Source organism: Alexandromys fortis, unplaced genomic scaffold (assembly GCF_014885135.2).
Source record: "Alexandromys fortis isolate MF-2015 unplaced genomic scaffold, M_Fortis_MF-2015_v1.1 scaffold_6, whole genome shotgun sequence".
Lineage (NCBI taxonomy): Eukaryota > Metazoa > Chordata > Mammalia > Rodentia > Cricetidae > Alexandromys > Alexandromys fortis.
The window spans coordinates 11,845,725-11,860,514 of record NW_026067902.1 but is presented as its reverse complement, the minus strand read 5'-3'; the positions used below and the strand labels follow the sequence as shown (position 1 = coordinate 11,860,514).

Genomic DNA, 14,790 nt, shown 5'->3' with positions numbered 1-14,790 from the left:
CTGTCAGGATTTCCCTGTGTTCTGAGGGGACCACTCTGGAGACCTCAGGGCAGGACACACAGGTCAGCAGGACCTACCTCAAAGTGGATGGCCCCATTCCCATCAGCATCGAAGGCATTGAAGAGGAAGTGGGCGTAGGTGGTAGCATCTGGAGAGAGAGAGGGCAAGGCTGGAGCTGCTCCGATCTCACACAGTCCTGCCTGGGCTCAGGCCCAGTGAGGGCTCCTCTCTGGTAGGTCAGAAGCAGCATCAGACCCTCCATGAAGGAGGGGTGGCTAGGAAGGTGGGGATGGTCATAAGGCCCCCTCCCCAGAGAAGGGGTGCAGTCAGGGCTTGGGAGTAGTGGGGAGGAGGTTGGCCGTGGACTTACCTCCCTGAGGAAAGAACTGTGAGTAAATGAGTTTGAAGGTCTCTTCATCCACCAGGCCCGTGGGACACTCCTGCAGTGAGAAGCCATACCTCTCAGTGGCCTTAGCCACTCCTGGCTCCATGCCTGACTCCACAGGGCTGACCTCTCTCCACCTTCTGAGAGGATGAGGTGCCCACTATCTGAGGAACAGTTGTGCCCCCTGAGCCCTGGGCAGGCAGAAGGCACAATAGACAGGGCTGTGGAGGCGGTTCCCTTCATGCCGATGCCATCCCAATTGGTACAGCATTGGAGACCCTCATAGAAGAGCACGGCAGCCTTCACAATATCTATTCTGAACCATACCCCCCCCATAGCTCTTCCATAAAATATGAGCCCTGAAAAGAACCCCATTTCCTGGGTAGGAGACAGAAGATGGAGAGATAGAGTCAGTCTCTCTCTCTCTCTCTCTCTCTCTCTCTCTCTCTCTCTCTCTCTCTCTCTCTCGACTCTAATGGGGACTGGGGACACAGGGGCACTCACATTCTTGAAGCCTCGGTAAAGGGACTGCAGCTCCTTCTTGGTGAACTTGGTTAGGGCCTGCAGCTGGTCCAAGCCCTCTGGCTGGTGGCGCACCGTGGACAACTCCAGCTCACTGTCACTGCTGTCTGGAGGAGGACACAGACCCAGCAGGGAGAGAGACATGTGGCGTGGGCAGGAACCAGGACACAGGCAGAAGGAGAGGGTGGAGGGACTCTCCTTGTGTGACTACCCTGTACGGCCATGCTGGCTGTGCACGGCACAGAGGGAGGGGCCGTGACGGAGTTGTGCCTTTTGGCTGTTCTAAGCTTCTGTTCCGCCATAACATAGCTCCTCTATTTCTGAGCATATCCACTTCCTCAACCACATGGGGAAGGGGAGAGGGAGGGAGACATGAAAGATCTCACAGCAAGATACTATCTTTAGACTGCCTCTTCCATGCAGCCCCCCTTGATCTCATCAGGAATGGGAAGGCACCCATCTTGGTCCACCCCGGCCTGATAAGCTTGCTATGTAGCTGGGTAAGAGCAAGGTCATTGTTTCCATTTCTGTTAAAACAAACAAACAAAACAGCACACCAGAATGTGTGTCAGGGTTGCCCTGAGGTAGAACGAGACTTCTGGTGATCTTTCCTAATTATCTGATCCCCGCCCCCCATACATTTTCTTGGGAGTGGCATGCATCTTGTTCACAAGACAAAGTAAAAGCTCTGGACGAGAGAACTGCAACCGCCTGCCCCTTTGTGGGCGACATGTTCTCAAAATGCTCCATCTTCTGCTGGCACAGGTGTAGAAGATCCTTTATACCACAACCAGGTCTCTACCAACAACATAGGCCAGAGACTGTACAACCCGCCTGCTGGGCCTCGGGGCAGCCTGCACACACGGGGCAGCCTGCACACACGGGGCAGCCTGCACACACGGGGCGGCCTGCACACACGGGGCAGCCTTAACACACGGGGCGGCCTGCACACACGGGGCAGCCTGCAGATGGGGCGGCCTGCACACACGGGGCAGCCTGCAGATGGGGCGGCCTGCACACACAGGGCAGCCTGCACACATGGGACAGCCTGCACACATGGGGCAGCCTGCAGATGGGGCAGCCTGCACACATGGGGCAGCCTGGCCTCAGAAGCACCTGATGTTTCCCTAGCTCCTAGGTGAAGGCGTTCTCTTCCCCCGTCTCTCACGTTTCTGTGCTTCTGCTTCATTGAGAACACCGGTTCTCAACCTTCTTAATGCAGTGACCCTTTAACACAGTGACCCCCAACCATAAAATTATTTTGTTGATACTTTATAACTGTAATTAATTTTGCTACTGTTATGAATCATAATGTAAATATTTGTTTTCTGATGGTCTTAGGTGACCCCTGTGGAAGGGTTGTTCCACCCACTGAAGGGCTGAGAACCACTGATTTAGAGGCTGCACCCAAGGGGAAATTCCCCAAAGTGCTTTCCAGACAACGTCCCTGTATGTTTTCCCTCCTGCTCCATGCTGCGGTGCCCTGCCCCTGGTTAAGGCGAACCCTCCCATGTGGGCAGTGGGTCCCGGGACTCAAGCCTGAACTCCTTCTCCATGTCTTTTCCCTTCTCTCTGGCCATTCCCATCTTCATATGGATACACTGGAATCTAAACTGTCTTGTGATCCTGAACATGAATGCAGCACCTTACGCAGGTTGGGTGAGTGCTCTACCACTAATCTATACCCAAGCCCTAGAACCACCGTCAAGTTTGGCTACCTATCAAATGAAGCCTTGACAAGTCACATGTGAGCCTGCAATGCCGCTCTGGTTGGTGTCCCATGAGGATCTGTCCCCAGATAGGGTCACCTGTACAAGGAAGCTCCCAGCAACAGTGAGAGTTTTGTGTATTTCACTTTTTTTTGTTGTTGTTGTTGTTGTTTTGAGACAAGGTTTCTCTGTAGCTTTGGTGCCTGTCCCAGAACTAGCTCTTGTAGACCAGGCTGGCCTCGAACTCCCAGAGATCTGCATGCCTCTACCTCCCGAGTGCTGGGATTAAAGGCGTGAGCCACCACCCGGCTTATTTCACTTTTTTTTTAAACAGATGGGGGAGCCATCTTTGTCTATCACAGCAGGACGGGCAGACAGATGTGGAGGGTACACCCCAAGGAGGAGCCTCCAGTGTGAGCTGCACAGAGCAGCCCGGAAGCTGAAAGGAAGGGCTTGCCTTCTTTAAGAGGCAGGCTTTTTAAATTTTTATAAAAATGCCCAGTAACATGCTTTCTCCAGAAACAGAATTCAGAGATGAAAGCCCAGGCTGGTGAGACTAAGATGGGAGAGGAAGGATAAAACATGAGAAATTTTATGATGAGAAGATCACTTCATCCTGAAGATGGAATAATACAAAATATACTATGTCACTTAAACATAGCTGTTAAGTATCTGAAGCAAAGTAAATCAGTAAACAAAAAAACCAGAACTCCAGGGAGGAACGAATAGAGCACAGCCACATTTGAAAATATAAACATTCTTTTTCAGCAACTGGCACCCACGGATATAAAAGATTCAGAAACCACTATCAACCAATTTGATCTAATTAATATTTATAGAACACTATACAGAGATTGTAGAATATACTTTCTTTTCAAAAGCCTACTCTGCGGTTGCCAGGATATACCAGATGCTGGTACATAAAACGGATCTGACCATGGTGGTAATAAGTTAAAATTCAAGTAAATGTTTAGAAAAATCTTAAGTGTTTGAAAATGAAACAGTACACTTGTAATGCGCCCACAGGTTGGAGAAGGAAAAATTACAAGGTGAAGTTTGACCTGAGTGATAGTGAAGACCCGGACTGTCAAGATCTGCTAAGTGTGGGATAAGTTGTGTCCAGAGCGAATGGCATAGCCTTTAAGTTCTCCTATCAGGCCAGGCGTGCTGGCACGTGTCTTTAATCCCAGCACTTGGGAGGCAGAGGCAGGCGGATCTCTGTGAGTTCAAAGCCAGCCTGGGCTATAAAGTAAGTTCTAGAACAGCTAGGACTGCTACACAGAGAAATCCTATCTTTAAAAACAAAGAAGGAGGAGGAAGAAGAAGAAAGAAGATAGGCACCCAGGCACAGTGACCCATGATTGTAATCCCAGCACTCAGGAGACTGAGGCAGGAGGATAGTCCCCAGTTCAAAATCAGACTAGGCTACAGTTCCAGACCCTGTCTCAAAACAAACAATGACAACGACAAAACAACAGCAGATGATAATAATGATAGAGAAAAAGAAGAGTAGAGGTCAAGAGACAATGAAACAAATCAATAGAGAGAAAAACCAATAAAGCCACGATGAAATCCAGTAGGGAGTAATCGGCTTGGAGAACTTATCTCTAGTGCATACATCTGGTAAGGACTCACGTCCAGAACATGTAACGAACTCTGTAAGCCAACACTAATAGAACTGATAACTCCACCTTCTCGGAGAGGAGACATACAAATGATCAGCACAAGACCTGCCTTCAGCATCAACCTATCACTCAAAGAAATGCCAATGAGCCAACGTAAGTGGCAAACCATCAAATCCTCTGTGATGCCCATGAGATGGATGCACTGAATGTTGGTGAGGGTGGGACTCTCCCAGGAGCTCGTGCTCTGTTACAGTGAGTATAACACGGTGTACACAATGGACCACTGCTTGGCACTGACTTATGGCCACAATCACATATGATAAATGGAGATGCCACAAAGTCTACAGGAAGACTTGGGCACGGCTATTTAAGGAAGCCTTGATCTTATTAGTGTTTCCAGCGGCAAAACTGAAAGTCGCCCATCAGTAAAAACATGGAAGTGTGGCCTATTTATTATAAAAGAACAATATTCTCTATTAAAAACAAACAAGGGTCCATTCATATATAGCAACACAAAGCCATCTCAAAACGTTAAACAGCTTTTTCTCAACCCCACATTTAGTAACATCACCCTGTATGGGGCTGCAGGCCTCAGATTAAGACAATTTGCTCTAGACCAGCCTGATGACCTAAGTTTGGCTCCTGGGAACCCAATCTGTAGGTCAGATATCCTGCATATCAGATATTTACATTACAATTCATAACAGTAGCAAAATTATAGTGAAGTAGCTATGAAACAACTATGAGGAACTGTATTAAAGGGTCACAGCATTAGGGTGGTGAGAACCACTGCTCTAGACCCAAGGAAAAGCAAACCCAGATGTACGTGGACAAAGCCTAAAACTTAGTGTGTGAAGATTAACCCAGTCTGGGACTATCTGCCATGTGCCTGTGCATTGTGTGGGCCATGTGTGTGCAGGAGCCCACAGAGGCTAGAATAGGGCCCAGATTCCCTGGGGCTAAAGTCACAGGTGGTTTTGAAAGGAAGGGGAATAGGAAGGAGAGGAAGGGGGAGGGAGAGAGAAGGAAGGGAGAGAAAGAGATATAATAAAATTTTTAATGGCAAAGCCGGGCATGGTGAGGAGGGGGAGACAGTGTGCAGGCTGAGGTAGAAGGGTTGTGAAGGCCAACCAGGGAGACAGAGTCTGTGAGACTGTGTCCAGAGAAACCAACAGGGGACAAAGTGTCCCTGCCCCTTTTAAGGTCAAGCAAACAAGTCTCAAAGGGCCACCAGTGATCCCCACACCCTGATCAACACAGAAACCTTGGTCTCAAAACCTGGTAACAGCAACATTAGGTGGGAAGTGGAGCTGCCTTTCACTCTGTTAAACAGATGCAAAATCTTGATGCAATGTTTACTAGCTGTGCTCAGCGGTTTTTTGAACTTTTTTAGTGTATGATAATTCAGATCTGGGTGATTAGAAGAAGGGAAAATCATACAAAAATCTTACTGATAACCAAACGTGATGGTGTGCGCTTGTGATCCTGGCACTTGGGAGGCAGAGACCAGAGGAGCAGGAGCTCAAGGCCAGCCTCGACTACAGAGCAAGTCAAGGCCAACCTGAGCTGTCAGCCCGTGCCAAGAGAACTGAGGAGGTTGAGGCGGAAGAGAAGGGGGAGGGGGAAGAGGGGGAGGAGGAGATGAATTCATGAAAGATCAATAGCAGCTCTCTGCAACAGTAATAGCCACCTGGAAAATGCACTAAAAATAACAGGTAACACCCATGCAGGCAATACAACTAAGCCACTGAACTAGTAAGGGAAACTCGGAGGACCTCTACAGACAGATACACGACCATGCTGCATGGGGCCATGTGATAGTAACACAATACTACAAAGATGGGTAATACTGCAAACACACCATTTCTTCTTCTTTTTTTTTAAATATTTATTTATTACGTATACAATATTCTGTCTGTGTGTATATCTGCAGGCCAGAAGAGGGCACCAGACCTCATTATAGATGGTTGTGAGCCACCATGTGGTTGCTGGGAATTGAACTCAGGACCTCTGGAAGAGCAGGCAATGCTCTTAACCACTGAGCCATCTCTCCAGCCCACCATTTCTTCTTAAAGTCATATATATGCATAGTCAATGCAATCTTAATAAAAAATCCAGGGTGGGGGTCTGGGAAGATGGGTCGGTTGGTAAAGTGATTGCTGTGCCCCCAATACCCACATAAAAACACAAGTCAGGTGGCTTGTGCATGCAATCCCCGTGCTGGAAGGTGAAGACAGTGGGATTCCTGGGACTCCCTGTCCAGTCAGTCTAGCCTACTTGTCTGCTAAGAAACCCTATCTCAAAAACAAGGTGGCTGATGCACGAGGAATAACATCTGAGGCTGACCATGCAAATGTATATACGCACACATACGCACATGAATGCATGCACACACATGTATGCAAGCACACACACCCACACATGCATGTACACATGTGCATATGCGCGCGCGCGCGCACACACACACACACACACACACACACACACACACATCACTCCCATGCCTTGGTTGACTCCTTCCCAACCACCATTTTCTAGTTAGGCTGATCCCCCATCCCCCACCCTCAGCTCGGACTTCACCTCTGACATAGCTCTCCCCTTCCTCTCTCCACTCAGCTATACTGTCCCATAAAACCTACCAGGCATCCTATTCCCCACCGGGCCTCTGCTCATATCCCAGTCGCCTTCTCAGAGGGAACAACAGCATCGTTATCTACCCTATCCTGGTCTTAGTTCTTGGGTTGGCTGTAACTTGTTGACATATGGCGATTTCTGCTTTCTGTGTATGGACTGAGAGCTCCGCCCAAGCAGTGACATTCTATGTGGTCAGATTTGGAGACAGGGTGTGCTGGAGGTCATTGCTGTGCTTCGGATGAGTGTTCCCCAAAGGTTTGGTCATAACAAGAGATGTCAAGAATGAAGCAGTCCCTAGCCACTGAATGGGCTGGGGTAGGGGAGGAGTCTTGGGTGTAGGGTTACTCAGAAGGACAAGAGAACAAGCAGGGAGCCAAATGGCTTTTGTGTCATTGGCACTCCAGTGTCCCTCCACACTGCTCACCAATGCCCCCACTGATGACCACAGCACCAGCACAGCTGAATCCTCTACCTCTGCCCAGCAGCCCCACTAAGACTCAAGGATCTCCCTGTCTCTGTCCCAGCCCTGGGACTCATAGCTTCGTGGGTTAGGGGACTGAATTCAAGTCCTCATGTTTTCAGGTCAAATTACTTTACCAGTTTCCCAAAAGAAACTTTTCTTGATGTTTAAAAAAGTCAGGAGTCCTACAGTGTCTGAAACATTGCAGGCTGGGCTCTTTTGAAAAGCTCGTTTAGAGGTTCTAGACATGAACGTAGCTACTGGTGTGCCTAAAGATCGCTCCTCCTCTGTTTGGTCTGAGCTTGTCCTCTTAGAGCACACAGGAGAGTCACATTGTAAGGGAGGAAGGGGACACTTGCCTGGCCAGCCAGGTCAGTCTAATCAATGCTGGTGATCAACAGGGTAGCAGATGCTGCAGCCAACTCACCCTCAGAGTCAAGCTGGGTTTTCTTACCAGCGCATAAACAGCACAGACCGGGGTCCTGCCCTGCACTCCGTGTGTGCACGACTCGCCTGTAGGGGCTTGGGAAACGCGACTTAGATCTCGGATTCACTAAGAGGACCTACACAGGGCCTGGGGAAGGGGCCTTCTGGGCCTGCTCCAGAGCTGAACCCAAAAAAGCTTCCTTGTTGCTGACACCCTAGAGGTCTCCTGCATCTTGCCACAGTATGAAGGGAGGCAGAAACAAGAGCAGAACCCCCCCCCCCCCAACCTCCTCTTGATTTGGCTGAGTATCCCAAAGTTCTTTCTTTGGAACAGATTCCAGAAGTTCCGCCATATTCACCGGCTCCAGTGCCAGTGACCACGACCCTCCCAATATTCTGTCCTCCCCCTCCTCCTCGGTGCTGTCGGATCAGGGCCCCGCATGGTGCAGCAGCGCACTCACACACCCCACAGTCACCTCTGTGTTCACCAAGCCTGGCCAGGGACGGACAGAACGGGCAGAGTGAACAGACATGTCCCCCCACCCCACCCCCCCCAGTCACTAGGAGCACTTGGCATAGTTAGGGTTGAATCGGATTCTTTAAAAACAGCTCCGTGTTCATCAAGAGGACAGCTCCTAGGCTTACTCACACGAGACCTTTAGAAGCAAAGTTGAACTTCACTTATTTTGGGATGTCCCAGGACCACTAACGTCCTCAATAATATCCCAAACCAGTGACTTTACATCATCCCACACTATGGGTAGCTGGTGGCTTGTGATAAACCCCATAAGGATTCTTACGAATAGGGAAGAAAGCGGCTCCAATCACAGTCCTCGGACCCAGGCCTGGGGGGATCCTAGATCTTGGCTCTTGGCAGCCGTAACTGGGCCTGAAATTGCCTGCTAGGACCTCCTGTTTACAGGGTAAGACTGCTGGGTCTCAGCTGTTTCTTAGGCCCCATCGTTATGTATCCTCTAGGTATAACCAACCCATGGGCCATGGGTTTGAGGATAACCATGAATGGAGTCCAATATGAAAAATTGTAAACTTACTTAAAACATGAGATATTTGAAATTTTAGAAACTTTTTCTTAACACAACATCATGTTGTAATATCAAAATGCTAGATACCCCTGTGACCTGTGACCTAGACCTTGTGGTTCCACAGAAGAGTCCCATTAACGTCTGTGGAGGAAGTAGAAGCTACGGGACAAGACTTCCAGCTTAGTCTGAGTAGTCTCTTTCCCCTGTAAAGGAACTCTGGACCTTGAGTTTCCTCTGAGTTTGTTAGCTTTCCATCACTGTAACAAAATACCCAAGGTAAACAGATTACAAGGAAGAAGGGTTTGTTTCCATCATGGTTTGGGACGGTTTAGTCCATGGTCTCCAGGCCCTGTTGTTTTGGAGTAATGTCCACCTAGCACACCACAACAAGAGTACAGGGCCCCCAAAGCCTGTCCATCTCACTGGGGCTGGGATATGAAGAGAGAAAAAGAATTTGAGCTCTCAAGGAGACTGGGAGGTAGCTCAGTCAATAAAGGGTTTGCCAGGCAAACATGAGGACCTGCACCCAATTCCCAGGGCCCCGTAAAAAAGCTGGGTGTGGTGGTTTGCTTGTGATCCAGGTACTAAGGAGGCTGAGACAGGAGGATCTCAGTGAGCTCACTGGCTGGCCAGCCTTGCTGAAAAGACAAGCTCCATGTTCAGTGAGTGACCCCATCTCCCAAAGGCGAACAGCTCCTGAGGGATGACATTCACACACAGTCCCTTTATGGGCTTCTCTTGTAGAATATTAATTTAAGGTGTGTTACTTTTGTTTATGCTCTGGACTATCTTTTGTTTAATGATGCAAAGATGTGTTTGATTAAATAAAATTCACTTGTGGTCTGGAGGCTGCGTCAGCAACTAGCTGACAGGAAGTAGTAGGGAGAGCCAGGTGGAGAAGGGTTTGTAAGGAGGGGTGAGGCGTAGCATGAGAACTTCTCAGGAGACTTGAGGAGGCGAGCTAGGTGAGCTGCTTGCTATTCAGCCTCTCTGGGAAGCAGGATTCTACCTCAACCCTTGAATCTTGGGTTCCTCAGCAGGACAGAGATTTTAGATAAGTTCTCTTAGTAATTTTAAAAGAGTTGGTACCTGAGGGAACAGAACTTCCTCAGGCTGCTGCTCTTGAGGCCTCACTGCAGAGTTGCAGTTGCTGGTGAGGATAGCCGTAGTTTAAAAGACAGACAATTAGAAACAAGGCTTCCAGTGACCCAGCTTCCTCCCATCAGGCCTCATTCCTTGACAGTCCCAAAACTTCCCTGGAGAACCACAGGTTGGAAAACAAGCCTGTAGAATATGGATTTGGGGGACAAACTCAGTCCAAACTATAGCACTGCCCTGAGAACCTGTCGCTAAATGATCTTGAATCCACTGTCTGTAACATCCTTGCCCGAGAACGAGCCTCAGCCTAGAGCAACATCATACCTTAAGCTCCGGCCCAGGCCATGTCCTCTTAATGTCACAACCAGGAAGGAGCCTGCATCTTGCCTGCCCTCTGCACAGTCACCAGAGGGACCTGACCTGAGCATGATGAGGAAGGAGCAGTCCCATGAGGTTTCTTTCCCTTCCTATGGCAGTGATGTGGGTCTATGAGGGACCCGGGGAGAGCGCTGGGCCAGGCCCAAGAGCTTCCACCATCAGTGCGCTAACTCATCTGGACCCTGTTTGTGAGCTCTGTACCCAGTGCCACGCTCCCTCACAATGCCTGACAGGGGATGTTTCCCACTCAGGATTCGGATCTAAGTATCTGACTCCACTGTGGGCTCCTGAAGCCTGTCCTGGAAGAGACTGGAACACACATGGCTCAGTTGTCCCTGTGCCTGCCTCTCTCCCAGTGAGCGCTCCATTCAGTGCAGGCGTGTGTGGCATTCTGAGAGGTCCTGGCTCTGCTGTTTCCTGACTCAGCAACCTCGGAGCTGCTCACCCTCCGAAGCCTCAGTTTATCACCTTAAGAGTGGAACTTCTGGGCTGGAGAGATGGTTCAGAGGTTAAGAGCACTGACTGCTCTTTCCAGAGGTCCTGAGTTCAATTCCCAGCAACCACATGATGGCTCACAACCATCTGGCGCCCTCTTCTGGTGTGTGGGAAGCAGAATGTTGTACACATAATAAATAAATAAATTAAAAAAAAGAGAGTTTCGTGGATGCTCACCTTACTAGACCTGGATGGAGGTGGGTGGTCCTTGGACTTCCCACAGGGCAGGGAACCCTGATTGCTCTTTGGGCTGACGAGGGAGGGGGACTTGATTGGGGGAGGGGGAGGGAAAGGGGAGGCGGCGGTGGGGAAGAGACAGAAATCTTTAATAAATAAATAAAAAATAAAAAAAATAGGGGCTGGAGAGATGGCTCAGAGGTTAAGAGCAGTGCCTGCTCTTCCAAAGGTCCTGAGTTCAATTCCCAGCAACCACATGGTGGCTCACAACCATCTGTAATGAGGTCTGGTGCCCTCTTCTGGCCTGCAGGCATACACACAGACACAACATTGTATACATAATAAATAAATAAATATTTAAAAAAAAAATAAAAAAATAAATAAAAATAAAAAAAAGAGTGGAACTTCTGAAGCAGACACATCAGAATATTCCAACATGCCAACACAGCGAGCACCTCTACTTAGATGCTGACTTCTGCTATTGACACCAGCAACCTAGATGTAGAAACACAACCCTCGGAGCTCAGAAGTCTGGCAGTTTACAGTCTGCCATGGAGGAGAACATCCGCGATGCTCAGAGCATCACCACTAGTGATATAATAAAATCCTGAGACTGGGGGTGCTAGAGAGAAGGCTCAGCCATTAAGAGCTATGGATGTTCTTCTAGAGGACCCAGGTTCAAATCCTAGCATCCGCATGGCAGCTCACAACTGTCTGCAACTCCAGTTACAGGTAACCCAATGTGTTTTTCCAATTTCCGTGGGAACCAGACATGCACACAGTACATAGACATATATGCAGGCAAAACACCTGCCTTAGTCACTTTTCTATTGTTGTGTTAAGACACGTGACAAAAGCAACTTATAAAAATAAGCATTAACTTGGGACTTAAAGTTTCAGAGGATTAGAGAGAGTCCCTGATGGTGGAGCAAGGACTTGGTGGGAGGGGCAGCCGAGAGCTTACATCTTAGTCTACACACTGGGGCAGAAGGAGAAAACTGGGAAGGGCATGGGCTTCTGAAACATCAAAGTCTGTCCCAGAAACACACCTCCACCAAGGCCACGCCCCTTAGTCCTTCTAAAACATTTCCACTGAGTGTGGACCAAGTATTCAAACATATGAGCCTACAGGGGTTGTTCTTACTCAAGCCACCACATTCCACTCCCTGGCCCGCACATGCTTGTGGCCATATCATCATACAAAATACATTTCAGTCCAACTTCTCAAGTCCCTATAGTCTTTCACAGTCCCGACACTGTTTGAAAGTTCAAAGTCTCTTCTGAGACTCAAGGCAGTCTCTTAATTGTAACCCCTTGTAAAAGCAAAAGGCAGATCATTTACTTTCAACATACAATGGCACAGGACATACACTACCATTCCAAAAGGGAGGAAAGGGAGAAAATGCTGGACCAAAGCAAGACCAAAACCCAGCAGGACAAACTCCAAATCCCATCAAAAGGCTTCGATGGCTCTGACTGCTGACTGCAACGTACTTCTCTCTCAGGCTCGTCTCACTTCCTGCCTGCATCTCTCCTTAGCAGACCTCACAGATCTGGTGCCTCTAACATCTTAAGGCTCCCCAATGCAATCTAGGCTTCACATTGACAGCTTCATGCAATGGCTCCTCGGGATCTCCATGCTGCGACTCCCTGCCACATCCTTGGTCTCAGCAGCTCTACTTAACAGTGGAGGAAGATTCCACAAACCTTTACTCATGTTTCCTTCTTGACTCTAAATCCAGAACCACATGGATGACAGTGTCAAATGGAGCTTCCTACTTGGTAGAGCCTGGTCCCCTAAATTGGCAGCAGCTTTCCTTTGTTGTTTTTGTTTTGGAGCAGAAAACACTTCTGGTCTTTCCTTTGCACAAGTTAGAGACTTAGCTGAGTGGGGTCTCTGAAGGCATTGCCCCCCTCCCCTTCCATTTTGAAACAAACCTTTCTTTAACCTTTTCATCTCTTTCAGCACAAGCCTTGACTTCAACGTTAAACTTTCAACTGCTCTTTTTTACTTCAAACTACATTTTTTTTTTTAATTTCTTTTTGGCTTGCTTGCTCCTTTTCACTGTAGACCTTCATAACAGTGCTTACTAACAAACACACAACAGAGTCAACACTGGGCTATGCTGAAACCTCCTCAGGGAAATCAGTAATGGCCTCAGGCAGATTTTCTTTTGTTTGTTTTTTTGAGACAGGGTTTCTCTGTGGATCCCAGAACTCACCCTGTAGACCAGGCTGACCTCAAACTCAGAGATCCACCTGCTCCTGCAGATTCTTAGGGTAAAGGCAGAAATCAGCCACATTCTTTGCCAAAATATCATAAGAATGGTTTCTGGCCCAATTGCTAATATTGTTCCCCTCTGAAACCTCTTGAGCTGGGCCTCCATAGTCTACAGAGTACCACTGCCTTCCAGTCTCCTACTAAGATTTCCCGCTAAGCCCTGCTTGCAGCACACAACAGCTCTCCGAGCCCAAAGTCCCAAAGTCTTACACATTCGTGCGAAGGACAGCATGGTCAGGCCTGTGACAGCAGTAGCCCACTTCCTAGTACCAACTTCTGTCTTAGTTACTTTTCTATTTCTGTAAGAAAACACCATGACCAAGGCAGCGTATGGAAGAAAGAGTTTATTGGGGGCTTATGATATCTAAGGTTAGAGTCCATAATAGTAGAGCAAGGATATGGCGGCAGAAATAGCTAAGAGCTTACATCTTGATCCACAAGTTGGAGGCAGAGAGAGGGTGGTGGTGGTAATAAGTGTTTTGAAACCTCATAGCCTTCCCCAAGTAACACACCTCCTGCAATAAGGCCACGCCTCCTAATCCTTCCTAAACAGTTTCACCAGCTGAGGACCAAGCATTCAAACATAGGAACCCCTGGGCACCATTTGCATTAAATCACCACAACACCCATAAATATAAAAGAAAATTAAAATAAAAAATTAAAAGTACTCAGGACTGTATACTTGATGAAGTGATCTAGCTGACTCCTAATTCTGGTAACTGAAGGATCCAAACAGGATGGTTCCCGGTGAAGGTTCCCCTGGATGCAGCCTAACATGGTGGAAGCCATAGCGGTTAGAATCAGGCTTGCTTTTGTGTGTTTCTATATTAATCCCTTTCAGACTTCTTAGGGAAATTTAATGCCTGCAGTAAGAGAGTAGGAACTGAATCCAACCTTAGTATTCTGAGGGGGAGGGATTTTATACTTTTTTAAATAGATTTTTATTGAGCGCTACATTTTTCTCTGCTCCCCTCCCTGCCTCTCCTCCCTTCCTTTCCAACCCTCTCCCAAGGTCCCCAAGCTCCCAATTTACTCAGGAGATCTTGTCTTTTTTCTACTTTCTACTTCTCATGTAGATTAGATCCATGTATGTCTCTCTTAGAGTCCTCATTGTTGTCTAGGTTCTCTGGGATTGTGATTTGTAGGCTGATTTTCTTTGCTTTATGTTTAAAAACCACCTATGAGTGAGCACATGTGATAATTGTCTTCCTGTGTCTGGGTTACCTCACTCAAAATGATGTTTTCTAGCTCCATCCATTTGCTTGCAAATTTCAAGTTGTTATTTTTTTTTGTGCTGTGTAGTACTCCATTGTATAAATGCACCACATTTTCCTTATCCATTCTTTGGTGGAGGGGTATTTATGTTGTTTCCAGGTTCTGGCTATGACAAACAATGCTGCTATGAACATAGTTGAGCACATGTCCTTGTGGCATGGTTGAACATTCTTTGGATATATACCCAAAAGTGGTATAGCTGTGTCTTGAGGTATGTTGTTTCCTAATTTTCTGAGAAATCGCCACACTGATACTCAAAGGGACTGTATCAGTTTGCACTCC

At 47.9% G+C, this 14,790-nt stretch overlaps 1 protein-coding gene across 2 annotated transcripts in view; it reads right to left on the bottom strand.

Annotated features, from left to right (window-relative positions):
- Positions 1–14,790, bottom strand: part of Kcnip3 (potassium voltage-gated channel interacting protein 3) — a 72,871-nt gene that overhangs the window by 8,472 nt on the left and 49,609 nt on the right. For both annotated transcript variants that reach the window (XM_050134407.1, XM_050134408.1), the window contains 3 exons: positions 890–1,014; positions 371–440; positions 78–148 (listed from right to left, as the gene is read on the bottom strand). In XM_050134407.1, the coding sequence (XP_049990364.1) occupies positions 78–148; positions 371–440; positions 890–1,014 (266 nt within the window). The remainder of the gene's footprint in view (positions 1–77; positions 149–370; positions 441–889; positions 1,015–14,790) is intronic.